This window comes from Odocoileus virginianus, chromosome 32 (genome assembly GCF_023699985.2).
Source record: "Odocoileus virginianus isolate 20LAN1187 ecotype Illinois chromosome 32, Ovbor_1.2, whole genome shotgun sequence".
In the NCBI taxonomy this organism is placed as follows: domain Eukaryota; kingdom Metazoa; phylum Chordata; class Mammalia; order Artiodactyla; family Cervidae; genus Odocoileus; species Odocoileus virginianus.
In genome coordinates, this window is record NC_069705.1 from 20831391 (window position 1) to 20852644 (window position 21254).

The following is a 21254-nucleotide window of genomic DNA, read 5'->3' on the forward strand; positions in this document are numbered from 1 at the left end:
GTATGAGGCTCAGGAGGCAGTGTCTCACGCCAGAAATCCGCGAGCAACTTGCAGTCATCACGGGTGGTGCAGAGGTCTCCGGAGCTGTGGGAGGCCTCTGCTCCAGCTTCTGCAGCGAATGGTTCTCTGGGGGCAGGGAGTGGGAACACTAAGGGAAGAGCCTGCTGGACTGCCCCTCAGACATTCCAGAGTCCTTTGCTGGAGGGGAGCCCCAGTTCAAGATGGGACAAATTGTGAATAACAGCATAAAAAAGCTTGATAAAACTTGTAAATGAAGAATATGTTGCCTCCAGGTTCCCCAAAGGCCTAAAAGATACCGGGCTTGTTTAACGTTGTAAGTGCAGAGAAGGTCAACTGCTCCTTGGCAGTGTTAGAGATGCCAGGGTCCTCGGGTTACCAAATACTTTCAGAAATTTCACCAGGGTTGTAGGGCTTTGTACTAAATGCAGGAAATACCCTCCCACCCCAACCACCCCCTTGTTTGACCTCCCCTCCTCTCCCATGTGGCTCGGATGGTAAAGAATCTGCCTGGGTTAGGAAGATCCCTTGGAGAAGGGAATGGCAACCCACTCCAGTATCCTTGCCTGGAGAATTCCAAGGACAGAGGAGCCTGGTGGGTTACAGTCCATGGGGTTGCAAAGAGTTGGACATGACCGAGCGATTAACACTCTTTATTCTCCCTCATCTTCTCTCTCTCTCTCTTTTTCAGTTTTATCTTCTTACCTAGAAAGAGTTTTATTGTATTTCGTTCAACTTAAAGTATCCACATCAAAGTCACCTAGGAAAAATCTTTATTGCATTAAAAAATAAAATAAAAACTTGTGTGTGTGTGTGTCTGTGTATGAAGGAGGTAGAGCAGATGGAAAAAAATTCTAGTCTCATAGGGTCCCTTGGAGAGAAAGTGTCGGAAAATAACACCCCATCTACTCTCTCTGGAGAATAACTTCATCTCTCATACAAGAGACTGTTTCTATAACCCATGGAAGTAATCACACAGAACTCTGGGTCAACAGATTTTCCAAAAGTCAGGATGTGTCAGTACACACCCCAGAGAGATTTTCTCTCACAATGAAGTAAGTGTTGAGAAAAAAAAAAAAAAATTCTGCAAGCACTCTTCAAGACAACATCATAAATATGATATTTTCATTTCACAGTATTGGCCACACTGATAAAGTAATAAATATTTAGCCATATATTGATTCTTCAGGGCAAAAGGAAGTAAGGCTGTGAGGAAGAATCTGTGCTACGCCCCTCACTTAGTTTCTGGTGGTTTGCTGACAATTTCTGATGCTCTATAGCCTATAGAAACATCACCCCAGTCTTTGCCTTCATGCTCACACTGCATTCACCATGTACGCATATCCGTGTCCAACATCTCCTTCTGAGAAGGACACCGGTCATTAGGATTTGGGCTCACTCCAATGACCTCACCTGATCACCTCTTTAAAGATTCTTCAACATGTGTATTTGGAGAGAAACATACTATAACATAGTTATAGAGAAACATAGCTATAACAGCGAGAGCTCTAAAGCAGAAGAAGGAAACGCCCAGAATTTCATCTCAGTGAACTTGTTCTAGAATCTTAATTAAAGAGAGAGGCTCAAGTTAACAATTTTCAGCCATGGCTGCACGTTAGAATTATCTGAGACGCCTTCAAAATATACCCATGCCTGGGCCCTCCTTCTGTATATTCTGATTTATGTTGCTGAGTGGAGATCTGGCAGTATTTTCAAAAAATTTCCTAAGAGTATAATATTCAGCTGCGTTTAGAGCAACTGTTTTGGGATGATAAACCTCGAAGCAGGAAGACCAATTTGAAGGCTGTTTTGTTAATCAAGGAAAGAGATAATAAGGCTCTGAAACATGGCATCAGCACTGGAAAAGAGGAAGAAATAGATGTCTTGTAGAAACAGGAAGTAAATCAGCAGGACTTGATGACTCATTGAATTGGAGGGATCAAACCAGTCCATCCTAAAGGGAATCAGTCCTGGATAGTCATGGGAAGGACTGATGCAGAAGCTGAAACTCCAATACTTTGGCCACTTGATGCCAAGAGCTGACTAATTAGAAAAGACCCTGATGCTGAGAAAGATTGAGGGCAGGAGAAGGGGGTGACAGAGGATGAGATGGTTGGATGGCATCACCGACTCAATGGACATGAGTTTGAGTAAGCTTCAGAAGTTGGTGATGGACAACTGGCGTGCTGTAGTCCATGGGGTCTCAAAGAGTCGGACACGACTGAGTGACTGAATTGAACTGAACTGAACTGGAGGGGACGGGTGCAGTAGGGAAGAACAAAAGATGACACGTAAGTTTCCATCAGGTGTATGCTGGTATTGTCAGAAGATGTTAAAAATTTAAGTTTGTTTTCTTTGGAGAAAGCGTGATAATTGAGATTTATTTTTTTTTAGCAATTAACTTGCTCTTTTTGAGATCACTGTAGATTGACATGCAGTTCTAAGAAATAGTACCAAAAAAAATCCCATATAGCATTCACACAGTTTCTTTCTAGGGTAACATCTTGCAAAGCTACAGTCCAACATCACAGCAAGATGTTGACACTGATACAATCGAGATATAGAACAGTTCCATCAAACTGGGATATAATGAGCTTGAGGTGCCTATAGACTGATTAAATGAGATTTGTTAAGGTGGCATGATGTAAGAAGTGCTCTTATCTGGTACTGATCACTCTAAAAGTACCAGAAATCTGCCAAAACTAAGATCAACCTACTTCAGTACCTCAAAGTAATAATATAGAATAAGGAATTTTTTTTAAACTTTGGATTTACGTAATGAATATCTAGCAGTGACTTGGGAGTACACATAGGCAACCACTTCACCTATAGCATAAGATCTACTTGGGGTAATTCTCTAAACACACACTTAGTTGTGCATGCACATCCAGACATGCATGCACATGTACCCCACAAGCATGTTTACACACAGGTGCAACTTCTATTAGAAGACACACAATTTTGTGAGTGACCACTTAGATGAACTCATATTCGAAGAGAGTGACAATTCTGTCTTTTATAGGGTGTACTTTCATTTTAACTGCAGCCCCCCCACCCCAAAAAAAGATTAAAAACAGCTGGAACATGTGTCTATTTTCACCTCCTCCATCTGCTGGAACTTTGTTTTTGGATATCACAGACATTTTCCAAACAAAACTCTGCTGAACAAAATGATAAATGTGGAAGAGACATGTATGATTCCCTTTTTCTTTGAAGAGCTTTATAGAATAAAAAGTACTGGTGTGCTTTTCAAACATAAAACTAAAACTTTAAACATCACAAATACAGTTTTCAGTGGGTAATATGACATTAATTTACATTTGAAATTGGGTGATGTTGTCAACTTTAATGCTGGGTCTCTAACCAGTAGGTGTATTTATCTGGGAAGTAAAAATGAAGTCTTTTATTATATGTTGATATTTAGAAAACTGAAACAGTGTGCTAACCAGTCTTTCAAGTTTCTGTCAGTACTTTATCTTTTCCCTTTAATCTCCCCTCCAAAATTACTATTGCTAGACCCTTGTCATGTCATGCTCCAATTACTATAATAATTTTCTCTCTTTCATTGAAGGCAGTATGCTTTTATACTAATACACCCTAAATAATAACTCAAAATTAATCTCTTAAAAACACTTTTGGTAACATCACTTCCACTGTGTATAGACTAAAATCACAAATCGTTGGCTTTTATTTTGTAGGTCCTACTTCACTTTTCAGCAGGTATTGAGGCCTAGGTTTTAAAAAGTCTTTGGTTCAAATTCTAGTTCTTCCAACTACAAGCACGTTTTGCAAAGAGTCCATTGTCCTAATCCAACTAATGCATTTTGAGGGTGTGAAATAATGGCAGAGCCAACAGATGGAAAATTGCAAAAAAAAAAAGATTGGAGATAATAAAATGGATCAGCCTTGGTGACAAATTGATTGAAAAAGAGAAAATGGTATCAAGCCTGATGTTTTCTTTAAGCTATAGTATGTATTACCTAAGAGAGAGTCCAGGAAAGAGGTTTGGCAGAATGAGGAGGAAATCATTATTTTGAATTTGGTGTATGACAAGTAGGTGAATATATTTACTCCATAGCAGTTAAGAGGCAGAGAAAGAGAGGCAAAGATAAAAATTTTGGAGGCAGCAGAAAATTATAATCACCATGTTCATCCAACATAAGACCATTAAATATAAATCCACTCCACTACAGAAAAAATATAGCCTAAGTGTATTGCATATTTTAAAATCCCCAATTTTACTGGATAATAATGCAATAAAAGTGTATTCCATAAAAATGACAGAAAGAGTATTAAACAAAAGTTCAAATAAAAATATTGGTACCATTTACCTTGAACTTTTGGCTCAATATAAGATGATTCAGAAATTATAGCTACTTTACTATCTCAGCAGCTGCTTTCACAAAGACTAAAGATACAGACTTGGAATTCATGGTTAAGTGATATTTATTAGACTAGAAGAAGTATGGGGGTGGGGAGAGGTCATGGCTACCCTTTTGCTCCACATTTAGGGAAATTCCTTTATTCCGTGACCAAGCATACAGCTCAGAGATAAGAGATAAGAAAGCAGAGGGTCACCTGGCTAACGAGCTAGATCACCCCAGGGCAGTTGACCAGGTGACAGATGGAGTCAGATTGCCCTCACATTCCTATAAGAGAAGATATTTTTCACAGTTCTGGACCATATCCACTTAACATAAAACAGAATCTGATAACAATTATGAGTTGCTAGTGCACAGTGAGAAGTCAAATACCAAAGCCAGTCCTTGCCAAGTTTTTCTTTGTATTTTAACCACATGATCCATATTCCTCATTACACTATCCTTCATCTGTCTAAACAACAGGCTGTTGTTAGTTTACGAAACTTAACCATTCTTAACCCAGACAAGCTTCTTTAAATTTACAACAAATGGAGATTTTTGCAGTTCATATAATTACAGAAAAAGCTAATGGAAAAACAAAAAAGCAAAATCAAATCTTTGTAAGAATGTTTGGGAAGGTCTAAAGGAACATTTGCTGTTGCAATAGTCAAAGGCAATGACTCTCCATTTCTTCTGGGGAAATTTTAGCAGACCTTCCTCTGTTGGGTAGATGACATGTGCAGTCACATTCAGGTGCTTGTGACCCTCTGTCAAGTTGATTTTCTGCTGTTCAGAAGCTCAGCTATTGGATCACAGAGAAGCATTTTAATTTGCATTTATCTTATTTTAGTGACCTTGAGAATCTTTTTTCATGTTGATTAGCTACTTCCGTGTTTCTTATCTTATGGCTTATTCTTTGTCTCTTTCCTACCCAGTTCTATATGAAATGTTCAATTTTTTTTTTCTCACAGATAAAAGGAGAGAGTGGATTATTGGTGATAAATAAATTTTGACTTGGACAAGTGAGATGGATGGTGGTGAAATACACTAACGTGAAGACAACTAAGGGAAGATTAGATTTATGAAGCAGGGAGAGAAAGCCAAGATTCTCTTTGACCTTGGGAAGTATAGTGAGTGAACCTTTTCCACATTGTGGGAATTTAAAATCAGCAGTTGGAAATAAATACCTGGAGTTGGTGGGTAGAGTGCTCCTGCTCAGTCGCTCAGTCGTGTCTGACTCTTTTGCGACGCCAAGGACTGGAGCCCGCCAGGCTCCTCTGGCCACAGGATTTTCCAGGCAAGAATACTGGAGTGAGTTGCCATTTCCTACTCCAGGGGATCTTCCCGACCCAGCAATCGAACCTGCGTCTCCTGCATCTCCTGCATTAGCTGGTGGATTCTTTACTATTGTGCCACCTGGGAAGCCCCTAGAGATCAGATATTTCTTCATTGGTATATGGGCTTTAGAGGCTTAGAATTGGGTGATGTCACCTAGGGAGCACCTGCTTATAAAGAAACATGCCAAGAAGGATGAGGTTCCTGGGCAATCCAGTACCCAGAAACCAAACAGAGAAAGAGGATCAAGCAAGTAGAATGAAAAACAGTAGCTACATTGGGGCAAAAGATCTTATATTTATTGACTTTTTGAAATGACTTTAGAAGTTTTAAATTCAACTGTTCTGCCCATTACCCCTATTTTTTCTATTAGGATATTTGTGACTTATCGTTGAACTTTTCTCATGCACCAAAAACATGGACTCTTTGTTATATATAACAAAATGCTTAAATTCCATGCACCTCATTTGTTTTTGATTTCATTTATCTTTTGATATCTCTGCTTTTTGTAGCCAAATCAATTGATTTTTTTAGTGTACAAGATAATGCATTGCTTTTTTCTCTTCAAGTGTTCTCGTCCAACCCAAATTTGCTAAACATGGACCACTATATTTCTTTCAGTTTTTATGAAGTCTTAAAAAAAAAAAACTCTCACTCTCTAATTCATCTGGAATGTATTTTGGTAACTGAGCAGACATTTCTTGAAACTTTGGAGTGAACCTTGGGTAGTCAATCTTGCTGCCAATGTTCTTCCCACTGAGAGGGTTTCCCTCAGTATCCTGAGTCCTACCCCTAAGAAGGGCATTAAGAGCAGAGCTCAGCAGAAGACCCTACTCCCTGAGCCAACAAGTTCATTTTGGTACACATCTGTAAGCCTGACTACTTTTTAGTGACTAAGCAATGATTAATCTCTGTTAAACAGGTTTGGTCATGTTAGCTTCCCAACTATTCTATTCGAATCTGTTGCTTTGTAATTAATCCCAGAAATCTTATTGAGTCATGCTCTTTAAACAGGTTCACACCCTTATGTCCTCCTCCCTTTTTTTCCTCCAAATATTCCAAGTTTGGGCGCTATTTCCTTTTTATTTCTTTTTAAGGGACTTAGCTTCAGTGTAGGAATAAGATATTACGATCTAAGGTAGCACAGCTGTTCACATTTCTTCTGACTCTGCACTGCAGTATTCCCCACTGCACCTCACCCACTCAGTGTCCCAATTGCAAGGAATTTTTAATAAGCACAATCATCAGTCTTGTTAGCAACAGGCCAAGAAGAGGTGTTTTAGAGAGGGAGTCTGGCATCTCTAATTCCATTGCCTTGATCCCTTGGGGTTACTTTTTTTTTTTTTTTTAATCATCACACCAACTTTAGGACCATCAGAGAATTTAACTGCCTCAATTCAACTGGGAATATGTGGCAGCTATGAGTTCTTTTCAGCAGATATTGCTGTCTTCTGGGTCCATGTAGGATGGCAATTCTTGGCTCCCCAAAACTAAGTGTCTCACCTGAGCTGGTCTGCTCGGGGAGATGTTGAGTGGAGGTGATGCCTGCTCTGATGGAAGCCCTAAAGGTCAATTCACTGTTCACCAACCTGTCAGTTCTAGAGAGTAGCTGCCCTGGCAGCCGGGGTGCTGGACGCGGCCCATCATGACAGAAAAGCAGCCACAAGCTTTGACTGAGAAACAAACCCCAATTGTTTCAAAGCTCTTACCTCACCAGGTCATTGTTACAGCCTAACGCAGTGCTTCCTGACAGATATAGAATTGGTAATTTAAAGTAGGTTACTGGGATTGGGCTTCGCTTGTGGCTCAGCTGGTAAAGAATCCGCCTGCAATGCAGGAGACCTGGGTTCGATCCCTGGGTTGGGAAGATCCCCTGGAGAAGAGAAAGGCTACTCACTCTAGTATTCTGGCCTGGAGAATTCCATGGACGGTATAGTTCATGGGGCAGCAAAGAGTCGGACACAACTGAGCCACTTTTTCACTTTCACTGGGACTGGCCTGACTGGACAACATTCTGTGAAAGAAGACATTGAAATTAGTCACACCCAGAAGTGATACAGTAAAAGCGGACTAGGAACTCAGTTGTGCACACCCTTGAGGGAAGGCTTTGGTGCGGGCGGACCTTCATCCTTGTGGTTGTGCTCGTAACTGGTACCCAGCTGTACACCAGGGCGAAACCATCATGTTGTGGCAAAGCGCAGGCCAAGACCTTGAGAGAAAATGTTCATGTAAGGATCTTCTCACCATATGGAAATGAAAATGCTAAAACAAAATAAACATAAAGCCTAAATATAAGGCCTCCTTATTTAAACAAAAAACTTCCTGATCTTCTGAAGTATAGGTGCCTTATTGACATTGCCTGGGGCAGGGTAAGACCTTTCTGCGTGGCCTAGTTGTATGTGTGTGTGTTAATTGCTCACTTGTATCTGACTCTTTGCAACTCCATGGACTGTAGCCCTCCAGGCTCCTCTGTCCATGGAATTTTCCAGGCAAGAATACTGGAGTGGCTTGTCATTTCCCTCTCCAGGGTAATCTTTCCGGCCCAGGGATGAAGCCCGGGTTCTCCTGCATTCCAGGCAGATTCTTTACCATCTGAACCACCAGGGAAGGCCACCCATGTAACCTACTTAGGTCTGTTTTTAGTTTAGAGCAGTTTTCTATAATTGTTGATTCTATAGAATTTATTTTTATTTTTTAGCAACAAGCTATTTCCTCATTCTTTCACTATCTATACTAACATTTATGCCAAATTCTCCCAAATTACTTTCAGTATTTGCCCGCATTCTGAGATATTTCACAAATTTATGATTTTTACATCAGTTCTTCAATTTTCTCTTCTCCTTCGTATCTGAAGCCCTTGTTTTAATTGTGCAGATATCATTCCCTTTCTCTTAAAGCCAATTTCTTTACTTCTCACGTTGTTGTCTTTTTAAAACAATCTGCTGACCACCTTTAAGACATATACTTGCAATGTAGGGATTGTTGCAGAAACTTTTCAAGCAAGTTAAAAGCGTATCCATGCTACCTCATGGACTATCCAGTCCATGGAATTCTCCAGCCCAGAATACTGGAGTGGGTAGCCTTTCCCTTCTCCAGGGGATCTTCCCAACCCAGGGATTGAACCCAGGTCTCCCACACTGCAGGCAGATTCTTTACCAGCTGAGCCACCAGGAAGCCCAAGGATACTGGAGGGGGTAGCCTATCTCTTCCTCAGCAGATCTTGTTGACCCAGGGATTGAACCAGGGTCTCCTGCATTGCATGCAGATTCTTACCAGCTGAGCTACCAGGGAAGCCCTCAAAAAAATCTGCTGACCACCTTCAAGATATATATTTGCAATGTAGGGATTGTTGCCGAAAGTTTTCAAGCAAGTTGAATGATGACCTCATTTTGGTTATTTTTATTTTAAAGTTTCTTACAATGCATGTTTAAGCCAATTTCATTTTCCCTCTCAGTCAGTCTTATAGACTGTGGAAGCTCCTCTAAGATTTGACAACTGATTGACTCTCACTCTTTGATTTCTATTTTACTGTGAGTTTCTATAGATTATTATACAGTTGTCTTTATTCACTGAGGAAAAAAAAAAAAGGGATAGTCTGAATCACAGACACCATTTTTCTCTTCAGACATCTAGAGAATCTGACCGGAATGGCTAAAGGTCATTTGTGAAGTTGTAGTCGTGATTGTTTTACACAGTCACAAGCATTAGGATCACTGAAAAAGAAAGATTGAAGATGCTTCCTATCCTTCTTCCCAAATCAAAGGCACATTTAGTTACTTTCAAATTTTTTGGCTAATAAAAATCACAAGCATGTTCCTTTTGAATGAGGGTATTGTTCTAGATGTCAAGTGACAATTCTCCTGACTATTCTATGATAAATGTGTTTATTTTCATGAACGTACACTAACTATCAAACCAACATTAAGAGTACAGCATCTTGGAATAATAAAAAAACAACTGGGTAAACAGAAACAACATATCTTTCAGTATTCAAACGTCTTCTGGGTTTTTGGAATTTTGCCAAAGAGAAATTCATCAAAATGACATGAGTTCTAAGTAAATATTAAAATTTATTTTTAATCTTGAAGTCTTCAAAGATATTTTACAATCATCAAAGAAGCAATTTAGGAAAAAGAAGTAAGCATGCACCAAATTTGTTGGAGCTATGAGTTAAAGAAAAAAAACCCGGGTGAAAGATATGCTGGTAACTACTAGAGATACATATTTAAACATAAACATACTCTCAAGTAGAGAAAGATTACTAATTGTGAAAATATGTATCATTAATACAGTGCCAAAAGTTGCCTCTGGTTTATTACACTAATATCTTTAAAAAGATCTTTAAATAGAAAGGCACATTTTTTTCCCCTGTAGACCCACAAATGTTAAATCAACCTTAGTAAAATGGTTTCAATAAATTTTGTGGGAAATCTGTGTATGGTATTGGAATTTTTGTTTCTAAATATGTCACTTGAAAATGATCTAGAAAAATTAGATAGTAAGAAGTCCTTTTTTTATAGAGCAACCATTATATATGTATATGTCTTCTAAAACAGGGATCCCCAACCTCCAGGATCTAATTAATGCCTGATGATCTGAGGTGAAGCCGATGTATTAATAATATAAATAGAGTGCACAATAAATGTAATGTTCTTGAAACATCCTAAAACCATCCTTCTAGCCTCCTGGTCTGTGAAAAACTTGTCTTCCACAAAACCGGTTCCTGGTGCCAAAAAGGTTGGAGACCACTACTTTAGAACTATATGTGGTGAGCTTAACAATTCCCTGAATTAAATCGTTTTTAGTATACCTGTACCAAATGATCTACTTTGGGTATGTTCTTTGGAGATGAAAATGATTTAATTCTGTTTAATCATGGAGAGAGTGAAAAGGATGAATAAATGGATTCCAGTAGTGTCACATCTTCACCTTATAGTCATTTACCTGTGGCTGCCTCAGCACAAAAAACATAAGGGATCTCTCAAGAGTGGCCTCTGATTTCATGATTACGTTGTCTTCTGGAAGTAGCAGGATGGTGCGATTGGAGACAGTTGGAGGATCGAAGGGTGGCCTTCCGGGCAAAGCCCTCCAGCTCTCACAGCTCACAATACCTGGAAGCAACAGCCTTCAGCCTCAAGTGTCTCTCATTTCAGGTTCTGCCACAGAGGCTCTGTGGGATTTCCCAACCCTCTTCACACATTCTGCTAATCAGATTTCTAGAGGACTTTCTCTAAATGCACTTGGTATCTTTCTGGAAAAGCTAGTGCTTGGACTGCTTAGGAGGCTCACAGAAGAGCAGAATTTTGTGTTCAGGGGTACTTGCATTTTGAATGAGCCTATGATCTGAAGAAGGAGGCAGAAAGAGAACAGGGAAGCTCACTGGGTTACATATGAATACATATTTTCCAATGAAGTTTTTACTTTCTTTGTAAATTTTCCGAAGAACCTCAAGGTTTTCCTTCCAAAACCCTGGCTTCATAGAACTGACAATAATCACATGTAACACTTCACATAAACCACAGTTTTGCTAAGAAGTTAAACCTCAGGAACGCTTTCTTATCAAACACTTGTCGTAGGCAAATCCTGAAAGAGGCAATTATTTTAGAATGGTAATTGTTCTATCCTGTTAAATGCCTGTGCACCCAGTGCAGGGGTGGTGGGGTGTAGATCAGTACTCCAAACCGTAAATGACATAAACACACTCTCTTATTCTTCAGTGTTCAGTTGTTTGAAGGAGAGATTAAAAGAGTGATGCCATCCTGTTCCTCATAAGAAGTCCAACAAGAGCAAGAAAAATTTAGATTTTTCATCTGACTATGCCCACTTGAACTTTTATTGGACAGGTATCAATAGTATTACTTTTGCACTACTGGAGCCAAAAGTTCTTATCACATTTATTGATATTATTTTAACATTTTGAATCAAATTATCCACATTTAATTTGGAAAAAAAATTCAGCTGAAAGATGGATGCATTTCCAGCTTATATCTCAAGCTTTTATTATAGCTGACATTGGACCATTTTCAAACTAGAGGAATAACATAAAAAGTGACTGGGCCATCTGCTTTGCTTCTCCCATTTCTCATGCCAATTAATCATCCAATCTTTGTTGAGACTGCTAATTTTATCCACTTGAATGAGTTTTAATACCATGTTAAAACTAATAAAAAATTTTGCCTGAAACACCATCCGCATTTATCGGGTTATCCTTCTCAGCATATTGATAAATTTAGATATTTTGCTCTTTTTAGTTAAAATAAGCAAATTTTATTTAATGTATCTACACTAGGATAAAGGTCATAGTGTTTATGTGTGTGTGTGTGTGTGTGTGCACACGCGCATGTATATGATGAAGGATAAAAGCATTAATAGAATTACAGTGTACGCAAACATAAGCGGCATTTGACCAGGCTATAGCAAATGATATTATGACACATGAAATGTGTGTGTATGTATACAGATATATATTTAGTGAAGATATTCTTATTCAAAGTCAATGCTCTCTTGCAGATCACCACTGAAAATACCTTTCATAGCTGCATAGAATGACTAAGTTTAAAAAAAACAACCTTGTAGACATATTCTCTATTTTTAACTTTAATTACTCTATCCAAGATTTGAAATTACATCATATATAGAATAAGAGAGCTACCAGACAACTAAATTTAGCCCCTTTTGTGAGGAATGTAGACTTAAATAAATTATTGTGAGCTAAGGAAATTTATATTTTAAAAAAGTGTTATCAAGAGTCTGATTACTAGATTTTCTCTGGCACTAGTAATGTTCTGCTTTTTGTCTTAAAAAAAAAAGGTCCTTCCAGGTGTGAATTTTCTCATCTAATTGAGAAGCTTGTTTTCTAGAGTATTTGAATTAACAGGTGATTTGTAAAATGTTTTAAAATTAATAAATTTATTTATTTTTGACTGTGCTGGTCTTTGTTGCTGCACAGGCTTTTTTCTAGTGGCAGAGAGTAAGGGCTACTCTCTGGTTGTAGTCCATGGACTTCTCATTGCATTGGCTTCTGTTATTGTTGTGGACCATGAGCTCCAGGGAACAGGTTCAATAGTTGTGGCCCTTGGGCTTAGTTTTTCCGGGGCATGTGGGATCTTCCTGGACCAAGGATCGCACCCATGCCTACTGCGTTTGGCAGGTGGATTCTTTACCACTAAATCACCAGGGAAGCCAAGGTGAAATTTTAGTCTGATTTTATTTTCTTTGTAATACCTCTCTGAAGTTTTTTTGACATTTTAGTAATTCTAATTTTACTTAAAAAGCTGAACTGTTGGGCTTCCTTGGTGGCTCAGCGGTAAAGAACCCGCCTCCAGCAGGAGACTCCGGTTAGATCCCTGGGTCAGGAAGATCCCCTGGAGGAGGGCATGGTGACCCACTCCCGTATTCTGGCCTGGAGAATCTCATGGTCAGAGGAGCCCGGTGGGCTACAGTCCATAGGGTCGCAGAGAGGCAGGATTGAAGCAACTTAGCACAAACACACACTGATCAGTGCATGCTTCTGATTCAGGCCCTTTCAGGGGTGGCCCTACACTCAGCAGCCTGGGGGAAACCGGACTGCTGAGCCCAGAGTGGACCTGCTTTGGTCAGTTTCATTATTTACATACCCAAGAAACATTTTCTCTGAAGAGTTTCTTGACTAAATAAAATATAAGAGAGACTGCCAAATGCTTCCTAAGATCCCTTTTAGAACCAATCTGCTATTTTTCATATTCCCTCTTTTATAAGCCTGAAAGTATGATAAAATTTCCCTAGTTATCTTTATTTTACTTCAGTTTACAAGCTGATATTAACATATTTGCATTTACATGCACTGGATTTTTCTTTAAATGACTCAATGCTAAATTTATTACCATTGTATTACTTTTTATTACTTTGCTTTAATAATCAGTATTAGATAAGTCAATTTACACAATGGCCTTAGTATAAAACAAATCAGCCTGAAGTCAGTTCCCTAGTGCATGTTGTTATGTTAACATTGCCGCATTCCATGAATGAGCTAAAAGTTTGAAAAACAATTAAGAAATATTTTGCCATTTGGAATGTTATCATTGCAAAACTATTATTTCATTTTTCAAATAGGAAAATATGAGATTCTGTATAAAATATAAATGTAAAAGTGATCTACGTCTGTAGTTATACTCTAAAAAATTATAGCCTTCATTGCTTCTGTAACTGAAAAAGAACTGAAAATACATTAAACATTTAACTTTAATACAAAAAAATAGGGCTAACAGAAGTAGCAGAAGAAAATTAAATGAAACAGATGAAATCTGAAAATTGTGAATTAGAAAGAAAACAAGTATGCTGATTGAAAAATCTGCTTCTATGGCAAGAGCAATAATAAAAACATCCCTCTCATGTGTGATTAAGACAAAAGGAAAAAAATACATATGCCATTAGAAATTATAAAGTAGATATACTCACATTAGTGGGAGCAATTAGAAAATTATAAAGATCGTTATGTTGACCTCATGTTGCTGATTTTGCACATTCAATAAAATGAGTAGTGTTATAGAACAATAATAAATAACTCAAAGTGACTTGAATAGAAGAAGAAAACTTGAACAAATCAAGATCTTTGGGTGGGAAAATTTTTGTTTACTATTAAAATAGAAACTAGGGGCAGGTGGTTTTTTTTTCTGTTTTTTTAATTAGTTGAAATATTCTCATGACAGAAGAATGGAAAATCTTACTTTCATAATGATTTTATTACCAAATACTGATGAAGAAGGCAGAAATAAAAGATTAACCAAGAATATAAACATCTAGGAATAAACTAAAAAACCTGTGGAATCATTCTCTCAGGGAATTATTAAACATTATTAAAAGATACTAACAAATATCTAAATAAATGGACACATATACCAAATACATAGATTAGAAGACTAAAAATTGAAATATCAATTCTAGCCATGTTTAATACATAAATTTAATCCAAATTAAAATCTCTCTCTTTTGGTAGAAATTGACTAAGTAATTCTAAATTGGGAGATGCAGAGTTTCTTAAATAGTCAAGATAATTCTGAAGGAAGAAAAATCATTAGAAAAACCTTATCTAATAAGTAAAATGTACAGTTGAGAAAGGAAAGTGAATCTCTAACTATGTATATCAGTTTGCATGACCTATGAGCATATTGGACAATCTGATTCAAGTTTAACATCCTCAATTGGTTCACTATTCTCCACTGAAAGTCACTCAGTCGTGTTCAACATTTTGCGACCCCATGGACTACACAGTCCGTGGAATTCTCCAGGACAGAATACTGGCATAAGTAGCCATTCCCTTCTCCAGGGGATCTTCCCACCTCAGGAAGGTCTCCCACATTGCAGGTGGATTCTTTGCTAGCTGAGCCACCAGGCAAGTCCAAGAATACTGGAGTGGGTAGTCTATCCCTTCTCCAGTGGATCTTCCTGACCCAGGAATTGAACCGGGGGCGGGGTGAGGGGGGAGCGGTTTCCTACATCACAGGCAGATTCTTTACCAGCTGAGCTACAGGGAAGCCTATTCTCCACCAAGCCTTGCCTAAATCAGAAGCATTACCTGATGATGTTATTGTTTGGAGAAGCTGTACTGGAACCTTAAATCTGAAAAATCAATAGAAAGTATGCTTTTCTTCTTCTAGAAGTTGTGCCAGCTGTTCAGACTATTTGGGATCCCACCTTATATAATTCTCAATTATTTTTTAATGGATTTGTATTGAATTAAGTGCACTGTGAGGAGACATACCTGTGTTTCTGATAATCTTTCATCTAATTTATAAACTCTCTTAGGTCATGGGTTGTATAAAATTCCATGATTGAAACCTAGTAAGAAGAAATGAATTAAAGAATCCCTTGGGGAAATTAAGACCTAAAGTAATTAAAATATTCCAATGAGGCTTAGTAGTTAACATTCCTTCTCAAATATATACATAGTTCTTCCTATTATCTCAACCCCAGAAAATTAACTACAACTGGAGTGTCCAAGGAAGTTTTAAAATAAAACTCAACATCAAAGAAATGTTACATTTTCTGTCAATTACTGGCATAACCTTCAAGCAATCATCTTCGCTCAAATAAGAAAGTAGAATAGACATAGTTAAAATGGAGGGAAAGCAGCAATATAAAAATATACCATAGTATTCTTGGACATGATTACTTTTATTCCTAATAGAGATTTTTAATTTTTATGCCTTTCTTAATTATAGGTCATTTAAGTGTTTCTTTTTTATTTAAACTTATTTTAACATAAAATATTGAAATTGTGATAAATAGCATCTGAAATTAAGTTTGTTCTCATTAATTTTATTTCCATATTGTGCACATGTATAGCTATAAGCATCAACAGATCAATAAAGGCCTTTATTTGTGTGATCATGGTACAGTAATGTTTTAAAGAAGATAGCTTATTTTTAAAACAAGCTTTCTGATATAAGCATGTGAAATTACATGTTGCCTAAAAATTACTTCTACATAATAAGGGAACTAGGACAAATGGAAGGGACTATGTATGAAGCAAGAATGGCCATATGTGTTGATTGTTAATGCTTGGTCCTAGGGACCTAGAAATTCATTACCCTGCTCTGTTTTTATATATGTCTGAAATTCTTCATAGATTTCTTTTTAAAGTTAGGGTAAAATAAAGGCATTTCCAGGCTATTGAACGAGCTAAACTAAATCAAATTCAAATTCCTGTATTTCCAAAATTTTGGCTATAAACTTTCTGATTGTGAAGGTTTCTAGGAAAGAACCGCATTTTCCCCCTTATTTTGAAAATTTGTTTAGATAAAAGCATCTGTAGCTAATATAATTTTTTTATCTACCATCAGATCACTTTCACATGTACTAATAATGTAACTGAACTTTAAGAGGTTTGCTAGGTTGAGGACTTATTTTCAGATATCAGAAATTAAGATTTCTTAAGGATTTTAGGTGACAGTACATTAGATAATACAGCTGTGAATATAATGTAAAGTGAATGTGCTAAATTTTAGGATAATTAAAGATAATGAGTAAATTAAACCATTGAAAGTATGAGCAATTTTAACAAAATTTAAAAAAAATTGTCTTACTCTGAAAACTCTGTAATAAATATGAAAAACATGCAGGCTAATACTTGCAGTGATTTGTTCTTGTGCATTAAAGATGCTTTTGGAAATATGAACCTGACTTTAACTGTCACCCATCTCTATTTCAATGTAATGATTCTAACATCATTCATTGGTTTATAACAGTCCTGGCAAAATTAAAACAGAAATTAATATATACATTCACTGATCTAGACAGAGTTTTACTGATGAGAATCAGAAGTTTTCTTCTTTAAACAGAAGAAAGGTTATTGAATCAACAGAGAAGTAACAGAATCATATGAGGAAACAGACAATGTATTCAACATAAGATAAAAAAAAGATGCATAATAAGTTTTAATTACTTATGCTGAAAGGCCCTATACTCTACATCATATTGACTATTTAAATCTTCCCAATCTAAATGTTCAGGACCTTTGCCCTGTTAGAAAACAACCAAGTGAGTAAATGCAAGTGATTTTAAATCAAGGAGACTGCGCAATTACTTTAGGGAAGAGAAAATTAGCTTATCCATTAGCATTATAGGTTGCTGTAAGGGAAAAACAGGCTGTCTGTTCATTCAATTAACTCTCAACCTCAAGGCAACCAATCATTTCATTAGTAACATTGTTGATTAAGCATCTCTGAATTAAAAAAAAAAAGCTATGTCTTTAGACAATAACACCTTTGCACTATGTTTCTCTAGAATTGCTTTGATCAATTTGGTACATTAGTCAATTGTCAAAAGAGGTAAGTGTTTTATCTAACAGATCTTGATCAATTTTATGAAAAAGTTTATGATAAAAAGGACACTGTAAAATTAATTTTTCTAGTCAAAATAACTTTAAACATAAACATTATTTCAAAGCATAATGTTTGATCTGTATTGAAGTTATTCAATAAAGTAACAGATGAAAGTGTAAATCCTTGACAAAACCCACTGCAATGTTGTGAAGTAATTAGCCTCCAACTAATAAAAATAAATGAGAAAAAAAAATTATAAAAAAAAGAAAGTGTAAATCCTGAATAGTATCATCTGCTTTAAACAAAGCAAACATTTTCACTTTAGACTTTGTAGAGGAAATCATTTTTCCAAACAATTACATGACATAGCATTGCAGTTATCACTTACTGTTAAAAATTCATACTTCCATAAGAAAACATTTTACATTTTTAGATGAATATAATTTCCATCAATGCCAGAAACTGACACCAAGCATGCATCTTACGTTTTTTTTTTTAAAGTATATATAACCTTAGGCATTTTTCTTTACTTCTAAAACTTCATTTTATGAGCAAAGTATTATGATTGTGTTTTCAGAAACACTTCAACATGCAAACTGCTTACATAATGATGCACATATATTGTTATATATGATATTAAATATAAAAAGAAGAGTAAGAATTTTACCTGGTTAATCACCTGTGTTGGTCTGTCTGAAGCTGGCTAGAACAGATGGATTCCCAGGCAATGTCTTGTCGGATGATCCTGAGTGAGGGTGGCCGCAGTTTGAAGGGGTGGGACTTGTCTTCAGCAATGAATTCCCAAGGGAGTGCTTCCAATCAGGGAATGCTGTCGCAGACAATGAAACCATTCTCCATTTGTTGACCCTAGTTTTGAAAGTACGATCTGCTGTGGGTGTATTCAAGCATCAGTGGAGGGACTGACATATATTTCACTGAAGTTTATAGCATGCAGAATATTTTGAAATAAGGATTACATGAAAATGAGACTGATCTGTCATTTCTTGGAAGTTTTTCCACTGTGTATTAATTTCTTCTAATTTCCCCCTGTTGGGACATACAGCACAAAAAGGCTTAACTCCAAGCAGTATAATCTCTCACATAATGATACTGGGAAGCCCTCTGAAACAAAGCTCATGGATGGATACACACCATCTCTGCCCATGAAAATTTGGATGATGGGAGGGGAGTGGAATCTCCCTATTTTTGGAGCCTCCTTATTCAATTCTGGAACAGGAAATGGCAACCCACTCAGTTTTCTTGCCTGGGAAATCCCATGGACAGAGGAGCCTGGTGAGTTCGTCTGTGGGGTCTCAAAGAGACATGACTGAGCGACTAATACACTTACCCAGTTCAGGATGGTATTAACATGTTAGACATCCTCTATATCTGATGGTTATTTATGCATAGTATTGTCACCATAATTGCATACAGTCATACATTTAATTTCTGCATCACATGTAGCTTTATTTGACTATCCGTCTGAGAGATGCATTTTCTGGAAGTATTGTGTAGCCCTTCTAGTTTGTTTTGACACTTCTGTCAGTTCTTTTAAGTATATATCTAGATTCCAACAACTCCCACCACTCTGACCGGGGACTCACTTTCTAACTAGCTTGTCCCTTGCTGCACCTTAGACCCACAGTCTATTCTCCATACAACAGCCTTGCTGATCTTGTAAAAACCTGTCAGATCATGCCATTCTCCTGCTTCTCCTATAAGGTCCTACTCATAATAAACGATCTTGAAATTCTGTAGTATCTTCCAACCTCATCCAGAATAAAATAAAAATTCTTAGTGATGGTCTGCAGTAGCCTGGCCCCTCTCCGCAGCCCCCTGACCTCCCTTCACACTCTCACGCCTTCTCCTGCACTGTCTCCCTTGTTCCATGCGCTCTCGGCACCCACGCCTTCCCGCCCTTCCGCAGAAGTGTCAAGGGCACTCCTGCCTCAGGAACTTGGATGTGCTGATTACTCTCCTGGGATACTCTGCTCCACATGGCTTCCTCTGCTTTTAATTTTTCAGTTCAAATGTCGGTTTAACTAAGCTATCCTCCTTAACTGCCTGTGAAAATAGCAAGTACACCTTCATCACACTCTCCTGACTTTGTTTTCTTTTTTCCGTCATAGCATTTAGTTATGTGTGCGTTTTTGTTTACTAGTTATCTCATCCAAAAGACTATAAACTCCCAGAGAAAGTGGACTTTGATTTATCTTAGCATCTTGAATAAGGCTTTGCAGAATAGGTATTGAATAAATGCCTTTAAATGAATGAGTGATTAAGCTTTGCTTTTTCTTCCCCATTTTATAGAGTATTCTAACCAATAGAATGTAATAGAATAAATGAAATATCAGTCTATTCTAATGATAGCTTATGTTACTGTGATAGTTAGGACAGCAGAACTATCTAATGTATCTTAAAATCTCAGAACCTGAAAACCCCTTAACATTCATTGTGATTCATCTTCTGATACCAGGCTGGACTGCATTTTAGTCTGAAATTGAGCCCATGGACAGTTTTTTTTCCCTGATTTCTTTTATATTTGCTCAGTTGGCTTAATTACCTTTATTATAAGAAAATCTTTTCTCCATGAGAACTGGTTTCTTTCCACAAATAATCTAAGAAGATTCTGAAAGTTTTTAATAGACTTTTTTTCTACCTTAAAATGAAGCTTCTTTGAAGCACTAATTTACTGTAGGTCTTAATTTATTCTTTCACAGTGAAAATTTATTTCCACGTTCATTTTAGCAAAATCTGTACATCCGTATTAAAACATCTATTTACTAGAGATTAAGATATGAGGTGTCAATTTTGTGAAACAGCATCCAAGTAAGGATAGCTTTACCCTCCTTTAAAGCGAGAATTAGCTTTCACATTTTAGCTCTGGTTTGCCCCAGACAATGAGAGGGAAAATGGTGCAACCAACATGTGAATTTCAATTTGTGAAAGGCCTCTATCAATTTGTAACCGTTTTAAAATTTCTGCCGGGTCATCGATAAGATATGGGTGGTAATGTGAGAGAGCAAATGTGTTAGAACTCAGGGGATGTAGAATGCATAGGACTGGGGTGGTTTCAGAAGGATTGAAATGTTTAGATGTTTCATTAGTTTGGTTAACATATATATAGCAGTGCATTTGCGGTAGCTATAAACATGGTAAAACAGTTGGAGACTGCACAACGCCAGAGCAGTCCTGGTCTGATGGTTTTAAAATGTTTCCACATATTTTAAAACTGTTTATTTATCTGGCTGCATCAGGTCTTGGTTGCGGCACGTGGCGTCATCATCGTGTCACGTAGGATCTTTCCTTGTGCTGTACAGACTCCTGGTTGTGGTGCTTGGGCTCAGTAGTTGTGGTGCTTGGGCTCAGTAGGTGCAGGGCTTGGGCTCAGTTGTTCTGTGGGTGTGTGGGATCTTAGTTCTGTGACCAGCGATCGAACCCACACCCCCTGCATTGCAAGGCAGTTTCTTAACCACTGGACTGTGAAGGAAGTTCCCCAAATATTTTTTATTGGATAGTTCTTTTAGGATTTTACCAAGGACCGAGTTTGTCTGTCTGTGTCTCTATTCTCTGTCTGTTTATCTACTTAACCTATCTAGCTATCTTTATGTAGCCACGCACAAGAAAGAAACTCAGAATATTTAACAACAGCCTTACCTGAGGCAGTAACGAAATGGAATGAAATCTGGCCGTAATCCTTGGAGCGGAGTCCTAGTGGCTCCTTAATTTGCTAAGCATC

The 21254-nt window shown here is 37.5% G+C and overlaps 2 protein-coding genes across 5 annotated transcripts in view; one reads left to right on the forward strand and one right to left on the reverse strand.

Moving 5' to 3' along the window:
* Nucleotides 1-18323, reverse strand: part of DLC1 (DLC1 Rho GTPase activating protein) — a 489149-nt gene extending 470826 nt beyond the window's left edge. Inside the window, exon 1 of one of the 3 annotated variants that reach the window (XM_070459963.1) lies at nt 18183-18286. The gene's annotated coding sequence lies outside the window, so the exon portion shown is untranslated. Of the gene's footprint in view, nt 1-18182 lie in introns of all 3 variants that reach the window. The other 2 variants (XM_070459964.1, XM_070459966.1) reach the window with 2 other exon arrangements.
* C32H8orf48 (chromosome 32 C8orf48 homolog) overlaps nt 1-21254 on the forward strand; it is a 132659-nt gene that overhangs the window by 8323 nt on the left and 103082 nt on the right. The window contains exon 2 of one of the 2 annotated variants that reach the window (XM_020878468.2): nt 5351-7061. The exons of the other annotated variant lie outside the window; for it this stretch is intronic. Within the exon in view, the coding sequence (XP_020734127.2) occupies nt 5351-5385 (35 nt within the window). The 3' untranslated portion in view covers nt 5386-7061. Of the gene's footprint in view, nt 1-5350; nt 7062-21254 lie in introns of those variants that run through there. 2 annotated transcript variants of the gene reach the window in all.